Source organism: Calypte anna, unplaced genomic scaffold, assembly GCF_003957555.1.
Source record: "Calypte anna isolate BGI_N300 unplaced genomic scaffold, bCalAnn1_v1.p scaffold_86_arrow_ctg1, whole genome shotgun sequence".
Taxonomy (NCBI): Eukaryota; Metazoa; Chordata; class Aves; order Apodiformes; family Trochilidae; genus Calypte; species Calypte anna.
Genome location: NW_022045534.1, coordinates 98,774 through 119,917, shown reverse-complemented (window position 1 = coordinate 119,917; position 21,144 = coordinate 98,774). Strand labels below are relative to the sequence as shown.

General features: G+C 49.6%; 1 protein-coding gene across 2 annotated transcripts in view; it reads right to left on the bottom strand.

Annotated features, from left to right (window-relative positions):
• IFT172 (intraflagellar transport 172) overlaps nt 1–21,144 on the bottom strand; it is a 36,868-nt gene that overhangs the window by 2,376 nt on the left and 13,348 nt on the right. For both annotated transcript variants that reach the window (XM_030468863.1, XM_030468864.1), the window contains exons 16-44: nt 19,216–19,383; nt 18,712–18,848; nt 17,771–17,878; nt 17,152–17,236; nt 16,269–16,361; nt 15,874–15,951; nt 15,239–15,487; nt 13,440–13,518; nt 12,933–13,053; nt 12,073–12,217; nt 11,909–11,998; nt 11,400–11,497; nt 11,091–11,226; nt 10,895–11,011; nt 10,313–10,455; nt 9,565–9,658; nt 9,247–9,311; nt 8,917–9,097; nt 8,155–8,264; nt 7,601–7,730; nt 6,928–7,026; nt 6,414–6,523; nt 5,869–5,932; nt 5,375–5,461; nt 3,893–4,009; nt 3,277–3,387; nt 2,901–3,020; nt 1,452–1,547; nt 754–813 (exon numbers count right to left, since the gene is read on the bottom strand). In XM_030468863.1, the coding sequence (XP_030324723.1) occupies nt 754–813; nt 1,452–1,547; nt 2,901–3,020; nt 3,277–3,387; nt 3,893–4,009; nt 5,375–5,461; nt 5,869–5,932; nt 6,414–6,523; nt 6,928–7,026; nt 7,601–7,730; nt 8,155–8,264; nt 8,917–9,097; nt 9,247–9,311; nt 9,565–9,658; nt 10,313–10,455; nt 10,895–11,011; nt 11,091–11,226; nt 11,400–11,497; nt 11,909–11,998; nt 12,073–12,217; nt 12,933–13,053; nt 13,440–13,518; nt 15,239–15,487; nt 15,874–15,951; nt 16,269–16,361; nt 17,152–17,236; nt 17,771–17,878; nt 18,712–18,848; nt 19,216–19,383 (3,291 nt within the window). The remainder of the gene's footprint in view (nt 1–753; nt 814–1,451; nt 1,548–2,900; nt 3,021–3,276; nt 3,388–3,892; nt 4,010–5,374; nt 5,462–5,868; nt 5,933–6,413; nt 6,524–6,927; nt 7,027–7,600; nt 7,731–8,154; nt 8,265–8,916; nt 9,098–9,246; nt 9,312–9,564; nt 9,659–10,312; nt 10,456–10,894; nt 11,012–11,090; nt 11,227–11,399; nt 11,498–11,908; nt 11,999–12,072; nt 12,218–12,932; nt 13,054–13,439; nt 13,519–15,238; nt 15,488–15,873; nt 15,952–16,268; nt 16,362–17,151; nt 17,237–17,770; nt 17,879–18,711; nt 18,849–19,215; nt 19,384–21,144) is intronic.

Here is a 21,144-nt window from a genome sequence, read left to right as displayed (position 1 = left end):
GCAACCCAGCCTCTGAGGGGGCATTGCTGATGCCTCTGTTTGTAGTGCTGTGGTGGCCAGGCCCTCCTGGGAGGCAGCATTTTTGCCCACCTGCAGCCTTGGAGGATGTGTGCCCCTGAACCCCTGCCCTACTCAGTTCTGTCAGGTGGCTTCACAGAAGGAAAGATGACATGGGGAGCTTTTCTTTCCCCCCAGCAGCTGCTGACAGCACAAGGAAGACTGGTACAGGAAGGTCTGGCAGCTTCCTAGGGTGTGGTTTTTTCTGATGACCATCCTGCTAGCCAAGGAAGGAGTTCACTGGCATGGGGGATTCCTGAGTCTCGTGTCAGGGTGGCTGAGGCATGGGGTCATGCCATCCACCTTGCAGGTAATTTTCCTTCCCATGGACCAACAACTCAGGTGAGACCATCCTGAAAGCTGTAAGAGCACTTGCAGCCATGAAGACCATGGGCCTCAACTGTCAGGCCAACTTGCTCTTTGCCATAATGTGCCTGCATGGTGGCAGTGGCACACACAGCATGACCACCAGGGCTGCTTGGGTGCCCTCAGGGCAAACTCTTCCACAGTCAGGGCACCCCATGCTGTGCGTGCATAGCCCCAGCAGTGGTCAGGGTTCTCCATCAGCACCAGCACAAACATCTGCTGCCACATTGGAGCCTCAGGAGCAGCCTAGCCAGGTGGAGGGTCTGTTTTGGCCCTACAGCTCACTGTGATTTTTGTGTGCCCACCCTCCCTCCAGCAGACCATACACACATCAGAGAGGTCCAGGAAGCGGTTCAGGAAGATGAGTGCCATGTTCTCCCAGTTGACTTCCTAGTAGAGAAGAATCTCAAGTGAGACCAGGCAGCTGACATTCACAGCCACAGCTCCTTCCTGTGCAATGGCTGGAAGGTGGTGGCTTTGTTTGTGCCACATCCCACTTGCAGTGCAGGTGATGGAGCAGGAGAGCACACATCCAGCTCACCATGCCCAGGGACTGCTTCCCAGGCAGCTACTGGAACAGCCAGCCCGCTAGTCACAGGCTGGCCCACCAGAAGTCAGACATTGCTGCACAGCCAGCATCGATTGGACAGTGGGAAGGTGCTTCTGTCCCTAGGTCCAGGTAGGTGTATATACTATAGCCTCACAGGAGTGAGGTGAGACTTAGATGACTCAGAGAAAGGCAGACCAGTCAGGTGTCCTGCACTGCTCTAGCAGAGCCACGCAACAGGTCTGGCCTCTGCTCTAGCCCCTGGTCAGCAGTTCGTGTGCCCTTGCCAGCTCACTCACTTGCAGCCCTCACACTGCTTACTGCCATTCCGTGACCAGCTGCAGAGGCTGGAAAACTGCCTGAGGAACGGCCTCCAGTGCCAGTGTCCAGCTATTGGTGCAGCTAGGGGAGGAGATGGTTGAGGATCCAGGAGCCCAGGGCTCTCCACCTCTTAGTTGCTCTGGTGGCAGACAGCTCTCACCTTGGCAGCTATCCCAGCTTCATAGAAAGCCTTGTCTGCAGGGAGGAGCTCGCTGTGGCGCAGCAGGGAAATGGACAGCTTGGCAGCCACGGTGTCCTGCAGACACAGGGGACAGTAAAGCCAAACAACCAGCACAGATCAATCAGGTCAGGAAGGATCTGATGAGATCAAACTGACCCGGTCACATCAAAAACAAAGGTTAAAAACTTCAGTCCTGACCCCAGGTACCAGACTGTCACCTGGAGATGAAGTTCTGCTTTACAAAACTTGATTTTACTAGATGCTGCACTCAAACTCCCACCACTTGAGATACATAACAGTTGAGGCTGGAAGGGATCTCTGGTGACCATCTAGCACACTCCCCTGCCCCATTCAAAGCAGAGGAAGACACAGCAAGTTGTTAGGAACATCTGGTCACATTGTGAGTATCTCAAGGGATGAAGACTCTCCAGCCTCTCCAAGCAACCGGCTCTGGTGTTCAGACACACTCACAGCAAGCTTTTTCTTGTATTCAATCACAGAATTTTTGAGTGGGGGCGAGGAATTCAAGATAGGTTTCACTTTTCTGCTTGCCAGAGAGGTTCTCAACACACCAGAGCTGGGAAAGCCACCCCTCCTTCATGGTCCCAAATAGTCTATTCAACATTCCCATTCCACCACTCTGTGGCTCTGTACATGTTTCTAAAACATCAGATGTGGCTCTTCGTGACTGACATGTCTCTGGAGCCCCAACATCTGCACTGGCAGCCATGAGGAGGCCCCAGTCTCCCCTTTGACTTTTACTGGGTCCAGGATTTGGCAACCTTTCTCTTCCACAGCTGGCTCTGTCACAGCTCTAGTGCCACAGAGCTCCATCACAATCCCATATAGACCAAGGCTTCAGCAGTGCCTCTGCTAGGTATCGTGACCCAGAACAAATTTTAATGCCCATCAGACTCAAAAATACTCGAGCCCCACTACCCAGGCCCAAGAGCTCCCAAAGCCCCACAGAAGGCCCAACACACATCCAGTATCTGCCAAAGCCCTGTGTTATGACAAGCACACCTGCCCATGGGCTCCCAAAGCTCTGGATAAAGCCATCTTCTCTCAAGACCATGTCTGCAGCCCAGCATGGCCCAGAACAGCTGAAGAGGAAGCAAAGACTGTCCTGGCAAGATCAGTTTTTTTTGTGTGATCTCTCAGTTTCTTCTGGAGTTTCTGCTCTCACAAGTCATCCTGAGTGTATGGATGAGCTTCCCACTGGTTTACATCTCAGTGGCTGGGGGAAGGTCTCTTTATAGGGAGTCAGAGAAGATTGTCTCCAATTCCACTGCTAATGGTGGGCTCTCAGATCACTCTAGTCCCATCCTCATGCAACCATGACCCATTAAGTGGAGCAGTGAACTATGTAAGGCCTTGGACCTGCACCACCCAGAGTGGTAACCTGCCAGGGGAACTCAAAACCCTCACCAGCTGCTTCACGCCCTGTGCAGCGGAGCGGGTGGCGTAGTAGTGAGAGATCAGCAGCATTGTTTCAAACTCCTCGTGTGCGGGAGTGTTGGCCTCACTTGACTTCACCAAGTTCTCACACTGGAGAAGAGAAAAGGAGAATAATTGTGAATATGAGAGCATGAGGACACTCTTCATCCACTTCAGTCCAGTTCAGGGAAAAGTTGGGAGAGAGACAAAGATCTGAAACATCCAGGCACTTCTGGGTACTGGAATAGGGCTGGGCCTTGGCTGCTTGGGGTCCTACAGAAGAGGAAAAGCCAACAGCAGACAGCACTGGGGGCAGGAGAGACTTTGGGTGGAAAAAGGGAGATTTGTGGCCATGGCCCACACTCACCAGCTGGAAGAGAACATCACGTAGGGCAGCCCAGCTGGAGTATGCCTCAGCACAGTTCATGCCAGACGCATTCACCATCTCCACAAAAAGACGCTTGTATATGTTGAAATTCTGCCATGAAAAGGAGAGAGATGTTGAGGGAGCCAGGTGGAGACTGAGCAGAAGCTGGGAGCTCTCCTAGTGCCACGCACAGGCTGAGGGAACAGCACTGCTGAAGACTACCTGCAACTGGGGCCAAGGGCAAAGCAAGGAGCTGGGGAAGAAAGCTTCCTGCAGCCTCAGAGAGACAAACTGTGTTCCTTTTATTCTGGTCTTTGTGGATGAAGCATTCAAAACAAACACAAATACTCAACTCCCCCCTGCTCCTTCCTGTGGAGAACATGCCAGGAGATTGCCTTTAGTCCTCTAGTAGAGGAGCCTCTGGAAGAACCCACAGCAGGGCTGAAAGGGCTTGGATGGTTGTATATGGTGATCTTAGAGGTCTTTTCCAACCATGAAAATTCTGTGAAATTTACTGAACGCCCTGCAATCCCAGTTCTGGACTGGAAGCATGACTCATGGGGCAGATCATAGCACACTGGCAACTCAAGCTGGGATGTCATGCTGTCCTCATTACCTGTAGGTTGGCAGGGGCTCCATGGTGGACATACAGGCTCAGGGCTTTGTCCCAGCTGCCTTCCCGGATTAGGTGGGTGGCATACAGAGCTACATACTTGTGCAAGACTTTGTAGTTCTGGAGAAGACACATAGAAACAGAAAGTGGCATGAGCTTCATGGCCTGCACATTTGTCTTTGGAGGGGATGGTTTCAGATGTGTGACACCAAAGGGTGAGACCAGTGACAGACTGCAACAGCAGACTGGGTTTTTGATGTGGGCCCCACTTGACACTGCTAATCCTGGCTAGCTGATGCTGTGCTGATCCTTCCACACCTGGAAATAAATCTGGCTTTCAGCTGTTTGCCACGTGCCAGAGGAACAATGCCGAATATCCAAAGGATGCACTATCTCCCCAATGTGGCACCACAGTTACCAACTGTAAACCAGCCCTTAGGCTAATGGAATAACGAATCAAGCACTTTGTGGGATGAAGACCTTCATGACCTATGAGGATGCTCTAGTCCATTATTCAAATGCTGTCTGATCTCTGGACCTGCAGGCCTCCTTGGAGTGCTGCTAGATCTGGTAGGGTTGTGCCTGGCTGGCAACAAAAGGCCGTTACATTGAGCATGAAGTTACTCTTTATGGAGAAGACCAATGCTAGTATCTCCTGATAATTAGAATATCAGCACAGAAGTCTCCAAGATAACCACTGCAACAAAGGCTGTTTGTTTCAGAGCAGCTCAAGTCAACAAGAGATCAAATTCACTGTAGCAGAGACCAAACTGAGGTTAGCACATTACAGACAGTTATAAAAACACAGCCCAGGGCATTACCAGTGCTTGTCCAAGTTGCCAGAATTTGCCCAAGTGGTCAGCTGTGATGGCTCCAGGACCAGGGGTTGTCCTGCTGCTCCACCTGAAGCAGTGCCTCATTTCAAACAATCAACACCTGCCCTTAGGTTATCTCCTGTGTTGGTAACCAACCAAAAACCAATAACTCATCAATAGCCATTGAACACAACAAACCCTCACAGCAGATCCTGGTAATCGAGAGCTTTCCCCTCCTGTTACTGCATAGTATATAGCATCACAGAACAGTTTCACTTTGCTTTTCTCCATTTCTATTACTATGCTGAAGTAGTTTTGCTAGTTTAAGGTCATTAAAAATGAAAAAAGGTCAAATTTGCTCACAATAAGGATGTCTCATTTTTGCTGACATCAGGCCTCTACAGAACAAGGTTTTCTTTTACAAGTCTCTCTGTTCCCATGGTACCGATTACTTCCAGCCCAAACAACTCATTTAGCTTTTTCCAATTAATGACAGAATTTAAACCCAGTATGCTCTGGGTTCTAACACTTCCCAATGGGCCAAGATGAGCATGTTGGAGAGGCATTTTTGAGCTGCTGCAGTGACCCCCCATGCTCCCCACAGGAATGACTGCTTTGTCCTGCTTCAGGACCCTGTGTCCATCTCCTGAGGGCTCACACAGGCACCCACCTGCTTAGCTGCAACCTCCAGACACTTCTCCCATTGCTCCTGCTCTGCATACATGTCCAAAGCAGCCACGACATCTATTCCCACCAGCTGAGGATGGAAACAACCGTAAAATCACTGTGCAGGCAAGGGTTCCTACCAGTCTCACAACAGACATCTGCCCACCCAGGTCTATTCTTCATATAAACACAAGTCCTTCCCCTTCTAAAGGCAGGCGTATGGACCTGGTCCCTAAGGACATGGTTTAGTAGTTAGCTTGTGGTCTTGGTCAAAGGTTGGATTGGATGATCTTGGAAGTCTCTTCCAACCTAAAGCATTCTTTGATTCTACATCACGGATGCACAGACCCAGTGTGACCCATCTGGAATGCAGAAACCACAACTCACAGACTCCTCACCCCTGGGCATATTCTGGCAAAAGCCCCATAAGAAACACCCCAAGGATCTGCACAGATTATAACGTCACCCTCTGGTCTGTGGGACATTCCAAATACATACCGAATCCACCTTTCCTTGGTTCTTTAAATACTCCTTGTAACGCTGGTCCACATACTGCTCCAACCTACCGGGTAATAAAAATCTTAACAGGCAACAAGACCAATTGTGTCTCACATCAGTGCTGAGGCCAGGCCCCACTTTGCTTTGGGAAGAAGAGGACTTAGAGCTGGGCCGCCTCCTTCTGGCCTGCTGCTGGGAGCACGGGGACAAGGCAGCTTTTTGCAACACAATGTGAGAAGAGAGAAAGGGACTGAAGGACTTGGGAGAAGGAAACATATGTCCAGGGTTATCCAACACAAGGGGATACAGGAATAGAGATGGGAAAAATGGAGGAAGTGATTTCCATGAGGTGTGTTACAAGAGGAGTGTCAGGATGGTAATGGCTTGGGAAGGGCAGCTGTGGAGAATATGTCCTCTCCAGCATGTAAGCCAACTGTAGGGAGGAACCAGGGACTCTAGGGGCAGCAGGACACCACAGAACAAGGGATAACCTAGGAGTGTGAGACAGAGCAGGAAGAGTATGATTGGAGAAGTTTGGGGCATACCTGGGGTCCAGCTCCTTGGCCACGCGCTTGGCTTTGCTCCATTCCTCGCCTTCAATGAAGGCATCAATAGCTTCTTGGATGAGGTCCAAGCTGAGATAGAGCTCAGCTGCCTGCAGGGACAGAGACAGTCTCATGGGGCACAAAACCCCAGTAGCACCCTGCAGCCCAGGGTGGAGCTGGTGCTGTTAGAAGCAACCAGCACACTTCAACAACAGAAAATCTCTTCCCAAAAGATAATCCCACTTCTTCCCAAAAGATAATCCTCCTTCTTTCCAAAAGATAACCCTGCTTTTCTGCTTCTTCTCTCCTCTCACAGCCTGGCTCTCTCACACTGTTCCAGGACTTGCTCCCTTCCCTTCTTTCCTCCTCCTTAAAGACTCTGCACTGCCTAACTCTGAATAGGGCCACCCACCCATCACCCCAGGATGTGACCTGTATTCCTGCCCTTGGACAGAGCTCTCCCTTCTTACGTCACTGCTTCTTCAGTAGCCTGGGGTAAGGAGCCAGCCCTTACCGCACTGCATTTCTTCATGGCCACAAGCTGGGGAGCCACAGTCCGTGTCACCTCCACACTCTGTGACTGACCCAAGAATTTAATGGCCAACTCAGCAGCCTGTGAAGAGAAATTGTGGTGGCAGGAGTGATAAAAGCTGTTTGAGAGAGGGAGGGATGAAAGAAGAGCCCACTCCCAGCTAAAAGACTGAGTCAGGAGTGCTTGAATTCCAGCAATTCAGAGAAGCAAAGCCCGACTACTTTCACACATGGGAGAAGAGCAGAGAGGATGTAATCATTATTTAAGTGGGTACAAAGGCACAGATATGAGTGGTTAGGGTTAGCTGAAGAGTATCAGCAAGAATACAACTCAAAGGCAAGTAGACATAGGCCATGAAAAGAAGAAAGGGCACCCAAAAGGCCAAGGGCTAAGTCATAAAGTCCAGCTGTCAGTGCAGGGAGGCAGGGGCACAAACACACACTGCTGGAAGTGGTGCCAGAGCAAGGACCTCAGTGCACTGCAGGATAAGTACTCAGCACACCAGGGCTCAACAAAATGGCCAGGAAGGCTTTCAGAGTCTGCAGACTTCCCTTGTGCCCTGCAGCAACCAAGATAACTCTGGGTCTCACTGCAGGTTGTGAGGGACCTCCTGGATAGCAGAGCAGATGAAGGGAGCCATAGCCCCTGACTGTACCTTTAGCAAGCACTTCTCCATCAGGACACTGTTACTGAGATCCTGCACCTTCAGATAGCAGTCCACTGCCTGCGTGTATTCCCCAGCCTGCTCCCACTCCTGTGCCTGCTCCAGCAGCCCCTCTGTTCCCCTGCAAGAGGAATGAAGGCTGTCAGCAGGACTGGGGGGCTGCCACTGAGATCCTGCAGACAGTGAGCAGGGCATGGGCAGGAAGGTGCACAGCAGAGGACCTCAGGGACCTCAGAGGGAGCTGAGTGTGTGACAAGGAATGCACAAGGCCAGTGCTGAGGATAGAACTGAGTAAGGACCCTGGGGAGATGATCTGGTGGCACAGAAGAATCCAGAGATCTGTAAGTGGCAAGAAGACATCTGGGAGACCTTGGATGGCAAGAATAAGCCTGGAGTCTGTTAGAAAACCTATGTAGTAAGAAGTCCCAGGTCTTCAAGAATGAAACAACTTGATCCTGGAGGTCAGACTATCCCTCTCAGGTATCAACAGGATGGCCAAGGGGAAGAGCTACCTGTTCCTGCAGGCTGACCAGAGCATTCCCCACCTGGAGCCCTTCTTGGGAGCCTCCCTGCTGCACTCCTCCTGCAACTCTTCCAACCGAGCAGGCACATATTCCTTGCAGATCCGTAGGGCCTCGCTCCACATGCCAGCCTCCTGCACGAACACAAAAGGGAGTCACCAGTCCACCAGGATCCCCCACACTCCTGGCCTCTCATGTCATCCAGCCTCTCATGTCATCTTGCCAGAGGACCCACTGGAAGAGACAACCACAGCAGCACCACCTGATTCTTCCCTCCCTGAAACGGCAACGATGTCTCTCCATTCACCCAAGTGACCTCACGGGAAAGAGGCCATCCGTCCAAGCTGCCCCTGTGGAACAGGTGCCTCTGGTCTCCAAATGCACCCACTTGTAGTAGCCCTGAGGACTGTCCATATTCCAGCAGGATACTTCCTCCCAGAGCCGTGAGAGGTAAGTTAGACTGTGATATCTCTGCTGCTTCAACCTTCCAGGAGCAGGCCAGAATTAAGTTCTATGAGGTAAATGGTTTCTCTTTGGCTGCTGAGCTGGCAGGGAGAGATGGGGGATGGATTTCACTCTTCTACCATCCAAACTGTGTGGAAAGCAATGATGCTGCCTCTGTGGCTGCCCCATCCCTGGCAGTGTCTCAGCCCAGGCTGGATGGGGCTTGGAGCAACCTGGGCTGCTGGGAGGTGTCCCTGACCATGGCAGGGGAGCTGGAACTGGATGAGCTTTAAGGTCCCTTCCAATCCATTCTTATTCTATGTTCCTACAGGCTATGCTCACCTTGTAGTACTTTATGGCCAGCTCAGGTCTCTGGGCTCGCAGGAGGAAGGCTTCTGTTTTCTGGAAGTCTCTCTGCTCAAAGGCAAAACGTGCCTGTCCCACAAGCACATCAGCCACGCTGTCTGGGTCGTGAGCCTCAGCCACACGCTGTGCAGCATCCCAGTCCTGGTTATGCACAAACCTGGGAGAAACAACACAATATGGAAACAACAAGAAATCTGGGAGAAACAACAAGAGTAACAGCAAGGAGCAGAGAGATGAAGGAGCAACCAGGCTGTCACCACTTGGGGGGAGGAGATGCGACAAGCCAGGATGGGGAAGAATACGTACATCAGCACAGCCTCCCTGGGCTTCCCTGCTTTAACAAATTCTGCTGCAGCCTCTTCAAATTTTCCCTAGGAGAGAGGAAGGAATTTGCCTGCATACCTTCCTGCCCTGATACTACTGCAGGACCTCCTCTGTTGCCAGCAGGCAGAGAGGATTTATGGAACAAAGATAGGAGTGGAAGCTTAGGGTTGCAACTGTGGAGCCATTTGGGTGAGCAGTGTCTGCTGCCACGAACATGCCTGCTGGAGCAGCCCTGAAGGACAACTGTTCAACTGCCCAGGCCACCAGGGAACACCCACCCACTGCAGGGGGTAGAATTACCTCATCTTCTAGGAACATGGCATATTTTAAATGGATCTCTGGCATCTTCTGCTTCATGGAGAAGCGGGCCAGTTCAAAAGCAAATTCAAAGACCCTGCAATGAAAAAGAAGATGGGGTGAGAGCTACATTATCTGCTGTGAAGGTATGCCTTCATCAGGAGTGAGACATCAAATACAGCACAAGACACTGTGAAAGGAGAGGGGGGAACACAAAGAGTCCTGAGTGAGTGGGCACTGCCTATTCCTCCTGGCCATAGAACAAGGGATTTTAGAGCACCCAGTAAGGAAATCCATCTCCTTCGCACTTGCTGCTGGTGCCAGAGGCCCTTGGTCTGACCCTAAGGGGAGGTCACAAGAGTCCTGAGCCCAGCACACGTGATAGCTGGAGGAGCAGCAGTGAGTGGCAGAGCAGCGGGATGGGTGGCCAGGTGCAGAGAGGGGACACAACCCTTCTGGCAGGCAGCTACTTACAGTGACTCCTGTGTTCACAGGCTCCCACAAAGCTCCCCTCATAAGGCTAAAGGGCAAACTGCTTTTGCCTGCTCAGCTCTGACCTGACATTTGAGAGAATAACAGGTGAAGCAGGAGGTGTTAAGGAAGCAGAATATCTGTGAAATACATGTGGAGTGGGAATACATGCTGTATCCTGAACCAGCAGCTACCATGTGCATGCAGTTATCTTGGGGCATTCCTTTTTTTCTGAGGTCAGACCAATGGGAGGGAAGTGCTGGGTGACAGCCCTGCTTACCGGGTGTCTGCTGCATGGTCAATGGCCATCTCTAGAAGTCCAAATTTACTGAGCAGTTTCACAGCTGCCTCTCCACCCAGGCTCTTTGCCCACATGTAGGCCACGTGCTTATAGGAGTTTGCTCCCCCATGTGTCTTGGCCACCTATCCAAAGCAAAGAAAGAAGAGTCCAATGCGTCTATATCAGCTTCAGGAGGCTGATCCAGGATTTCCCTCTCACATGCTGCTTGCTGTCACGAGTGAGCACCAAAACCAACTGATGTCTCCCAAGGGACCCTTGTGTAGCCACCACTGGACTGAGGAGAGTGAGACAAAGGCTTGTGCAGCAGACCAGAGGCTGCTGCTCTTCAGCATGGCCCAGACAACAGCCACGCCAGCAGCAGTGACTCCTGGCAACCTGTGTTGTCACTGGAGGAGCAGTGCTGTGGAGAGACCTCTGCTTTTGGGGTGCTATGCAGGAGAGCAGCAGGAGGAAGGACCTCCAGTGCTGTGCCACAGGACTGGGCAGGGTGTGTGGTGAACAGGGACAGAGAAGGTCCTGCCAGGACCCTGCACAGGGAGACAGCTGTGGAGTCATGGTTACCCTGTAAGCTTCTTCCCACATGTCATTTGCTCTGTACATGTTCACTGTGGCTTTCCAGTCCTTAGCTTCCAAGTAGTGGTACTCAGCCTCCTGTAAGCGTCCCTCTGCCTCCAGCTCCTGCAATCAGAGGCAAGGAGTTAGTGACACTCTTGTCCGTGCTTGGTCCACTTGAACCCCTGCCATGGAATGAGCTCACCTTGCCCAGGTGCAGATGGGTATCACCGAGCAAGTTCTTGTGGTACTTGGCCACTAGGCAAACCATCTCATCATACATCTTACACTTCTTGTACATGGTGATGGCCAAGTCAGGTTCATTCACAGCAATATAGAGCCTGTGAACACAGAACATTGAGATGGCTCATCCAAGGAGGTGAGCAGCCCTTGCAGTCTCTCTGCATTCTGCCTAGCTGGAGCCAGGTCCTGAGCACACAGCCAGGAAAGAGCTTCTCACTGCAGCCACTTTTTCATGGGTCAGCCATGGGCTAGTACCAAGGAAGATGCTCACCTCTCTGCTTCTTTGTACTTGCCCTGCTTCTCCATCTCTTGGGCCTGGGTTGTGTAGAGCACAGATACCTCCTCCTCACTCATACACTTGACTGCTAGCTGCCAAAAGGAGCACACATGGGAGAAACTACAGCACCCAGCAGAGCAATTTCTTAAGCAGTAGTGAAGAAGAAGGGAAAAAACAATCTCCTTCTCATTGCAAACAGGTGTCTACATTTTATGCTCCTCCTAGAATATGCTTGTCACTGTGGTCAAAGCACATGGGACCAACCCCCTGGAGAGCCCTATTTGTGTCACAGGTGTACCCACAGCGAGCTGCTGAAGGACAGAGGGGCTCAGAGAGGGTATGAACACCAGGGGCTAATTTCTTGCTGTCTATTGGATACCCCTACAAGCATCCTTTGGGAAGAGTGCCTGCTGATCAGGTGCTGAGGCACAAAGCACCACCGCCTCCTAATGAAAGAGATTCCACCAAGGGGGGTGAGGTCCCCAAGACTTTTGGCTTCTGACCTTGTGAGCCTGTTCCCAGAGTCCAGCCTGTGTGTACATATCAATGGCATCCTTGGTGTGGTCTCCTTTGGTGTACAGCTCCTCTGCAACCTGTGGGGAAATGACCCTACTGAGCAGTCCCAGGGGACACACAGAGCAGCAATGACTGAGGTCTGTAGCCTCACCTGATACTCCTGTAAAGCTGCATAGTGCTGGGCAATCTTGAGGTAATATTTGGCTGCTGTCTCTTTGTCCTGCAAGTCCAAAATGTAGATGGCCTTTTTCCACTGCCGGGCTCCCAGGGCTGCCTCAATGGCCTTAATCGAGCACCTAGTTCAAAACCAGAACTATGCACAGCCAGCCAGCAGCCACCTTCTCCAGCTGAGTCAAGCAAGGCAGATCAAAGTGGTCTGCTGCTTGACCCCTCTCCATGGGTTGAGCCAAGGGGAAAGAATGAAGAACTACCACCACAGGAAAGAGTAATCAGGGATGAATAAACATCACAGAATCACTGCATGTCAGGGGCCTCCAGAGCTAATCCAGCCCAACTGCCCCTGCCCCAGCAGGATCACCCAGAGCAGGCCACACAGAACACATCCAGGTGGGCTTGGAAAGCCTCCAGAGGAGACTCCACCACCTCTCTGGGCAGCCTGGGCCAGGGCCTCCTCACCCTCACAGTCAAGAAGTTTCTCCTCATGTTGTGGTGGAACTTCCTATGTTCCAGCTCCCCATTATTCCTTGTCCTATTACTAGGCATCACTGAAAAAGAGATTGGCCTCATCCTCTTGACACCCACCCTCAAATATTGAAAGATATTCAGAAGACCCTCAGAAGATCCTCTCTCAGCCTTCTCTTCTCAAGGCTAAACAGCCCCACTTGTTAAGATGAGAAGATGGGAAGGCATCAATGGTTGGGGCCAGCAGACTGTCCCCACTGGGGACAGTGGTCAAGGGAGCCTGACCAGGCAAAATCCCTCTGCTGAGCTAAGCAAACCAGATCAATTTCTCTGCTTGCCAGGTTACACTGCTGCTGGTTATAACCCCACCTGGCTTCAATATAATGGTTGATGGCAGCATCCAGCTGTTTCTGCTGCACCAGATGGTCTCCCCAGGCCTCCTCTAGCTTCACCACTTCTGCAGGAAATGCCAGGCGAGCCAACTCCACTGCTGCAGGGGACATGACAGGAGTTACACTGCACCCAGCAAGGAAGCACAACTGCTGCTAGGTGACTGTGGCCCTTGGATGAGGCTCAGATGGAGGGGAATGGTGATTGTTTAAGGCACTCTAGCTCCAGCAGGCTGCCCAGTAGTCTGGACCCTGTGCAGAGCTGGAGCAGATCCATGCTGATGCCATCAACATGATCACTGTTCTGGGACTGTGTGTGTAGGTACAACTGTGTGAAAATACATCCATTGAAAGAGATGATACGTGGAAGTTTAAGAGCATTTGGGCATCTCTAGGCTCCAGGGCAACAGGTCACGTTGCCACCAGGCCAGACCACCCAGGCTCCTGCTGGGGATGGATGGGGGAAGGAACAGAATTAGCACTGTACCTTTCAGGAAGGCACTGCCCTTGCAATAGCACTCCAGAGTCTTCCGTGGATTCCCAACCTTCTCAAACAGGTCTCCAGCCTAAAGACAAATAAAAGCTGCCAGTTTCAAGAGTCACCATCTCCCCATACCACCATGGACACTACCAGTCCCGTGTACAGAGCTTGTCAGTCCTGACACAGAGCCCTCCATCAGCAGTGCTCTCCCTGCTCACCAAGAGCATGGGGATAAAAGGGACTTCTAATAAAGACTTCATGTGCTGAGACTGTTGACCTCTCTGCTAACCAACATACCCTGAGATCCATCTTCTAACAAGACAGAGTAGTTGAGACAACTCTCCTCTGCACAGAGTCTCGTGCAGCAACAGCTTTTGTCATGGCCACTGTCCCAAGAGCTCAGACATGCAAATGATCACACAGGAGCCCTGGCCATGAGCCTTGAAGGGGGAAGCTCAGCTTCTTGCAGCAGGTTGTTACCCTGTAGGAAAGGGAGGTGGCCAGCACAGCAGGATGAGGCTCAAAGCTTGTAGAGCTTAGAACATGATGTGAAAAAGGCCATCCTGGCAGATCAAAGACTCACTCCCGTCAGTATCTGAACAGTGGAAAAAACACATGTCTAGAGAAGGATTATAAGAATACTGCAAGTATACACCAGCCTTTGTTCCATGGTGGCCACCAGTCTCTAACAGTCTGCATAGCAGAAGCTTCCTGAGGTTGTGTAATGATGCCCTCAACATTTGTCATATTTAATGGCTTTTTACAGACTCTACCTCCACAAGCCCATCTGGCAGCAATGAGTTCCACAGTTACTCTTTCAACTGAAGGCTTAAGAGAAGATGACAGGTTTGGAAAAGCACAAAATTCTCTTGGGTCAATATGAAGTGGTCAGAAAATGTTGAAGGTGAAATGAGACTGGAGAAATGCAGTTTAAACAGGGCACATAAAATAGGCCAGCAAATAGAACATAGCTGGACTGGGTAACTCATAGACATTGTAGACCAAAACGGATGGTTTAAGGAATAATTTGACAGGTTCATGGAAGTAAAATCTATCAAGACATAAAAATAAGGTACACTATGGTCTGCAAACTGCTCGAAATCATGAAGGTACACTAGGGGAAATACCTCCCTATATTTCTTTCTTGAACATCTGCAAAAGGCCATTGCTGGCCAGGACACCAAGCTGTAAACTGGTCAGATTCAGCACTGTTTTCTTACATTAACATGACAGCAGTGCATGAAAAATAACCTTTTGTTTTAAAATTGTCACCTAATTATAAGTAGTTATCAATTTTTGTGTTGTTATACACAGAAAACAATCACTTCCCCTCTCTGGGATATCCATGGCTCTACAGATTGTCTTCATGACCTCCCTTGGTTTTCTTCCTTTCTTTCCACTTCAGTCTATTCTTATATGAAAGCTGTGCCATCATTTTTTATTCTACTGTGCAGAAGCACTGTATATTTTCACAGGGATATTACATTTTCTGTTTGATTCACAGCTCCTTTCCTGTTGGTTCCTACCTTCCCAAGGTCCTCCTTGACTATCACTGAACACTCAGATGATATTTCAGAGACACATCAACAAGTTGCCATCTTTTTCCTGACTAATAACAGCAGTTCTAGACCTCACACACGTATAATGCGTGCTGTTTAGGACGTCCTCCCAAATGCTAACTGCAAGTTTATCAGAATTACACCTGCTACTTCCCAGCTCCCTGTTCCTGTATCTCACAGATGCAGAGGACAAGGTAGGAGCTTTGATCCCACTAAGAAGAAAGCCCAACAGAGCGGGCCACTCACCTGTTCGTACAGTTCCCCTCTGATCAGTGCTGTGGAGACTCTATCAATGACATCCCCATTGGCCAGGAGTTCGTCCCTGCTCATGGCCAGCCGTGCTGCTTTGGCTGGCAGCCCTGCCCGCAGGTATAAGCTGATGGCTGCCAGGTAGTCACCCTGTTCCTCTTGGACCTCCCCAGCCTTTTCCTCCTGCTGAGTGTCCAGCAGCCACTGGTAGTAACCTCGACGCAACTTATCCAGCATTGGATGTCCCTGTGGAGAAAGTCAAAGTTGGTTGACCTGGGCAAGGCAAGATGATATCCTGCTCATTCTGCAAGTTCTGAACAGCTAGTTCATGGCACCAGACCCTTTGCAGCCAGGTTAGCAGAAACCACAATCACAGTCTTGTGTGGCACTGCTTCATCCATTCCTTTTTAAGCCCCAAATACTCTTCAATTAATTTCAGTAGCTTTTCTCAGTCACTGTTCATGCAGGCCCATAATTACATCAGTGCAACCTTCCCTTCTGCGTGGAGGAGCTCCAAGCAGAAGTGATGTCCTGGTAGGGCAGGTGAAGAGCATCCAGACCTTGAATAAATTTCCAGCCAGAAGACTTAACAAGCCAGCCCACCCCACAGTCAGTGATGCTCTGTTCTGTACCTTGGCCTCAGCAACCGCAATGCATTCATCCCACATGTGCAGCTCCTGGTACATGTTCATGGCCTCCTCTGTGGCGTCCTGTCAGAGAGCAGCATGTCAACCTGAAGGCTCTATATAGCAGATATGTTGGCATTAAGCTCTCTGGTGGGCAGGGTTAGATGTGCAGCAAATACTCGAAAATCTGTACTGTCCCCTTTACGTGGATCCACATCCTCCCCCTCCCTCTTCATGCACCTCAGGGGAATCCTACACCTTGGAACAAGAAATATCTCCTCCTATTTCAGGGCAAAAATTCTTCTCCCAGAAATAAGCAACCTCTACTTTTTCTTTTTCACCCCAGGGCACAAAAAACCAAAACAAATGAGATATTTTCTGTTCCTTGTTCCTTTACTCACTTGCTCCAGGAAGACCATCTCTGCCAGCTTGTAGTTCTTGTCTAGCATGGCCAAGCGGGCACGCACCCGATAATGCTCTGTACCATCCCCACCCTGCAGACATCAGTTAGCTCAGTCAGTTTGCTGGGTGAAAGAACAGGCTCTGGAATCATGCAGATTCACAGGAAAGCAAAAGGCCTCTAATATCACCGTGTCCAACTGTCAACATCTCTCCTCCAATAAGATAAATAAAATACATTTATCTGTATCAACATGCCCACTAGAGCCTGTCCTGAAGTGCCTCACCTACATGGTTTTTAAATATTTCCAGGGATGGTGACTCCACCACCTTCCTGCTCAGCCTGCTCCAATGCCTGACTAGTCTCTCAGTAAAGAAATTCTTCATATTATCTAGTCTAAACCTCTCCTGGCTCTACTTCAGAGCATTTCTTCTAGTACTATCGTTATTTATTTGAGACGCCAGCACCTTTCAGGTAGAGAGCAGTAAGGTCTCCTCTTAGCCTGCTCTTCTCCAAACTAAACAATCCCAATTCCCTCAGCCTCTTCTCATAGGACTTGTTCTCCAGACCCTTCAACAGCTTGGTTGCCCTTTTCAAGGGCAGCAGCTCAATGTCTTTCTTGTAGTGAGGAGCCCAGAATTGACTGATACAAGGGAGAGGACTGCAGCTGGGGTCTGTTTCATTGAAGAAGCTGAAGAAGAGAGATGAGAGCCACAGAAGAGACAAGACAGGAGCAATATGAAATGGCTGGTCAGAAGAGGCAACTGGCAGGCATGGACGAAGGGTCAGGACCAAGTTCTGATCTGTAGTAGGATACAGGTTATCATGGACATACCAGATAACCGTCTGGACATGTTTACAGGAAAGCAGTTGCCCTGACTTACATGCTCTTGAGCTGCCTGGTCAGCAATGTTATTGGTTTCGTGCAGAAATTGAACCTTTGCCACGCTGCCCAGAGCTGCAAAGCACCTGGAAAGAGCAAAGCAGCAAGTCAATAACTGTCTTTTGTTGCCCACTTCTGGTCCAAGAGAAGAAAAGTAGAATCTGTGCAGCAGACCCAGGTCTACAGGCTGGAGAGGTAGGGTAGCCCTGCTTCAAGAGAAGGATTTTGCTGAGCCCCATGTTTAGCAGAGCCCTCTAGCTCTACTCCAGGGGAGAAGCCATGAACATGATCAGTGCTCATGAGCCACTTCCCCACGCTTCAGAGATGGGCTGAGCTTGTCTGCGTCTGCCAGCTCCCTGAAGCCTTGTTATTCACTGCCTGGAGTTGTCATCAGCAAAAATTTATGCTACAGAGTGATGTATTACTGTCCCCATTCTAGTCTTACTTTCTAGGATGGAAGGGCAAAGACATTGTCTGCAACAGAGAACATTTATTTCCCCAATGCAATGAATCTTCCAGTCACACAAAAAAATCCCATTTGTAGTTAGATCCTGGTTTCTGTAAGGGATTCATCAAAGAGATTGTTTAAGCCAGAAAGGTGTTACAGCTTATTCCTGTACCTCTCTGCAATGCGCAGCTGTCTAGCTTCCAAAGCCAGCCTGCTAAGAGTCTTCCACATGGCTTCAGTCTCTGTGGACATTTCCAGTGTCTCCAAAAATGCAGCAGCCCTTGAGACAGAGATTTGCAGACTGTCAGCAACAGAACAATCTCTGAGGAAAATCCTACCCCAAGACAGGAGCTTCCTAACAAGAACTGTTAGAAAAGAGTTCTAAAACAAAGAACAGTGGGTGTGACCAATTCTGGAGAGTATTGTATGACACAGAGCCTGACACTGGGGAAAAATTCAGAGATTTAAGTAACCCTTACCTGAGCTAAGGTACATAGAGGCATCAAAACAGCAGAAGGCTGTGCCAGTGTGGGACAACTCCAAAGTGTTGTGTCTGATGCAAGTCCCTGGTGCAATCAAGTTGCTCACTCAAGTGATGACAGTGCTATGAACTTGTGAAAATTTCTTCCCTGGTCAGTTTTAAAGTCCTATAATAATGTCAGCAGAGCCCATGTGCTTCAGACAGTCATCTTTTATCTGGCACAGCTCCTGAATGTTTCCATGACACTGTAAGCATCCCTGGAGGGGCAGCAGCAAAAGCACTGGACCATGACTTCACACCTGGCTGCTATGGAAGACACAGCTACTCCCAGCAGCTATGTGAAAACTGCCTTCAGGTAATTTCTGACAGTGTCAATGGGACCAGGCTGGCCAGTCTGTTGTGCCCCTGAGTTTGAAACCATGGAGCTGTGAAGATGAAAAACCTGAATGTTCATTCCTGAGGGACTTTGCTTTACATTACAGGCAGACCTGGAACCAACATCATACTCAGAGCCTAAACCTCAACTCTGTATGGAAAGCTGTGGTGCTGTAGTTCATAGATTGCCAACTCTCAGGTGTAATTTATGTGAAGTGGACCACCTGCCATCACCATGTGGTGTACCTAGAACTTACCTGTAGTAATCCCCATCATCAATGGCAGTTCCAAACTCTATGAGGCCTTCATCCAGGGTGTAGGACACAGTGTTCACCCCTTCAGATACTATTACTTCAGTCTTCCCATCATTCCGTTCCAAGTCTACAATATCACCCTGAAAACAGTACCAGCTATCAACACTTCCACATTCTCCTAAAGTATGGGGGTAGCAGGTATGTGAGGACAGCACTGCGACAGCTCTTCTGATTAACATTCTGCTGAATGAGCTCACACCGAGTAGAAATTGCCCTTGTCTCACCAGAGGGAAGGAAAAAGCCACTCAGCAGCTCCTTGCTATTATTAACTATCTTCATTGTCTGCCAGAAGTGACTGCCAAAAGCTGATAGATGAGCTCATATTTTGCCCAGAAGAAACTAGCAGTTCCCCTCTGCATTCTTTCTCCAATGCCACCCTATTATCCACACATGTGAGCAAGAAGTAACAAAAACTGCTGGAAGTTATCAAGGTCTCCAGCACTTTACCTTCAGAGGAAACATGGTGACTTGCTCTGGAGCATCGATGTTATACCAGATACAGAGGTTGTTCCAGTCCTGAGCCACCACCACATCACTTCCTGGCACCCACTGCACATAGGAGCAGTAGTTCAAGATGGTCGTTTTCGTGCTGCCTTCAATGTCATAGAGCTGCAGCTAGAGAGGAAGAGGAGACAGGGGCTCAGCTGGGCTTATGGCAGGGCTGCTAGCTCACATGAACACAGAAGGAACATCTGAGCAAGCATCTTGAAAAACAGGGATTACCAACCAGGCATCAGACTCTTCTCAAGACACGTAGTCTATGGTGTTATTTACACGTATTACTCTTCAAGAGGTAAGACAATTTTTAGCCCTTGCAACGTTTTAAGCAGCATGCTCAGATCCTGCCTTCCTTATCACTAGGCATGTATGTATACACACCAGAACATGCCTTGTGCTACTTCAGTTTCCTCCCAGTTGCAGAGCTGAAGCAGGAGAATGGTCTCTTAAGTCTTAAGAAAACAAACTGGGAACAAGGAAGAGCCTTCCTCTGCAGTTCTGGGCTGAACTGTCCATCCTAGGTAGAGTCCTATTGCAAGAACCGATGCCAACAAGGTGAGAGGGTGTTTGCTTGTAGAGCTCACTGCCCTGAAACAAGCCTGACCCGTTGGAAGGTCCAGCCTGGCATAACAAAGAGTTATGATGCCTTGTAACTTAAAACTCCTAGGCTGTCTCTGCTCTTTGTCATAACTGTCCTCATCTAGCAAAGATGGGAAAAAGAAAAGAGAATTGTGCTAGTCTCATGACAAATGAGAACAAGAAAGTCCCTGCTTCAGCCTGTACTAAACTGGATGGAGAAACATGTACAGACATAGCACAGGGAGAGTAATGGTACTGTCTGATTTAGGCTGGTGGCAGTGTTTAATGAAGGAGCTAAGTAGCCTCTTGAAAGGCCTGAAAAGGAGCCAGAAGAGGCAACAGCAATCATGCCTCTGATTGCTCTGATGCCACTGTCAAAGTAGCCTCTTGAAAGGCCTGAAAAGGAGCCAGAAGAGGCAACAGCAATCATGCCTCTGATTGCTCTGATGCCACTGTCTCTTGTTGAGATAATAAATGAGACAACGCAAATATAAAATGACTGCAGAAATAAATATAACAAGATATATTGCCAGGAAAGTTCTCTCTTGTCACATTGTAGGACACAGGCAGCTTTGTGGAAAGGCACATAAAAAGAAGCCTGTTCCATCTGTGCAGGCTGCAATCACTGTCAGCACCCTTGTGAAGAGTATCAATGCAGCAGAACCCAAACAGAAGCCCTTGCTTCTGGCTGTGACTCGGTCTCCTTTGTATAGAAGGTCTTTCTTGATAAGTCTATAGAGATGTGGAAGTAGTGCCCTAAAGAGCTGTGGTCATGGAACAATCCTCCTTCTGAGAGTTAATAGGGTCTTGATTAGAGAGGCACTCAAACAAAGATGCAGACATTACATTCTTTGCCCATCTGCATTGGGCTACTCCTTCAGTTTCTCTGGAATCACAAAGTACTTGCAGAAGTCCTTGTTCTGTGATGGCCCAGAAACAGAACTACAATGTTTGTGCAAGAAAGAGCACCTCCAGCACACTCCTGAGAGAGAAGCCTGTGACAGACAGTTTGGAATGTGGCAGATGTATGCACTACAATCTTTGTCTAGGAAGCTGAGTGCTCCAGTTGTGAGCTTAGCATGGCAGCAATGAAGCAGCCTGTATGAGTGACAAAGAGCAGACAGGTAATTATCTGGAGATCTGTGATTCCCAGGCAAGAAGGTATCTTTGCACCCCTCTACAATCTATGATGCAACTCTGGCGATCAAACTGCCCAAAATGACCACGGAGGAGCAGATCAGTGAAGAAGCCTGGGGTCCCTGCCTGTGAGGTGAGGGTTGAATTCAGAGTTTCTTCTGA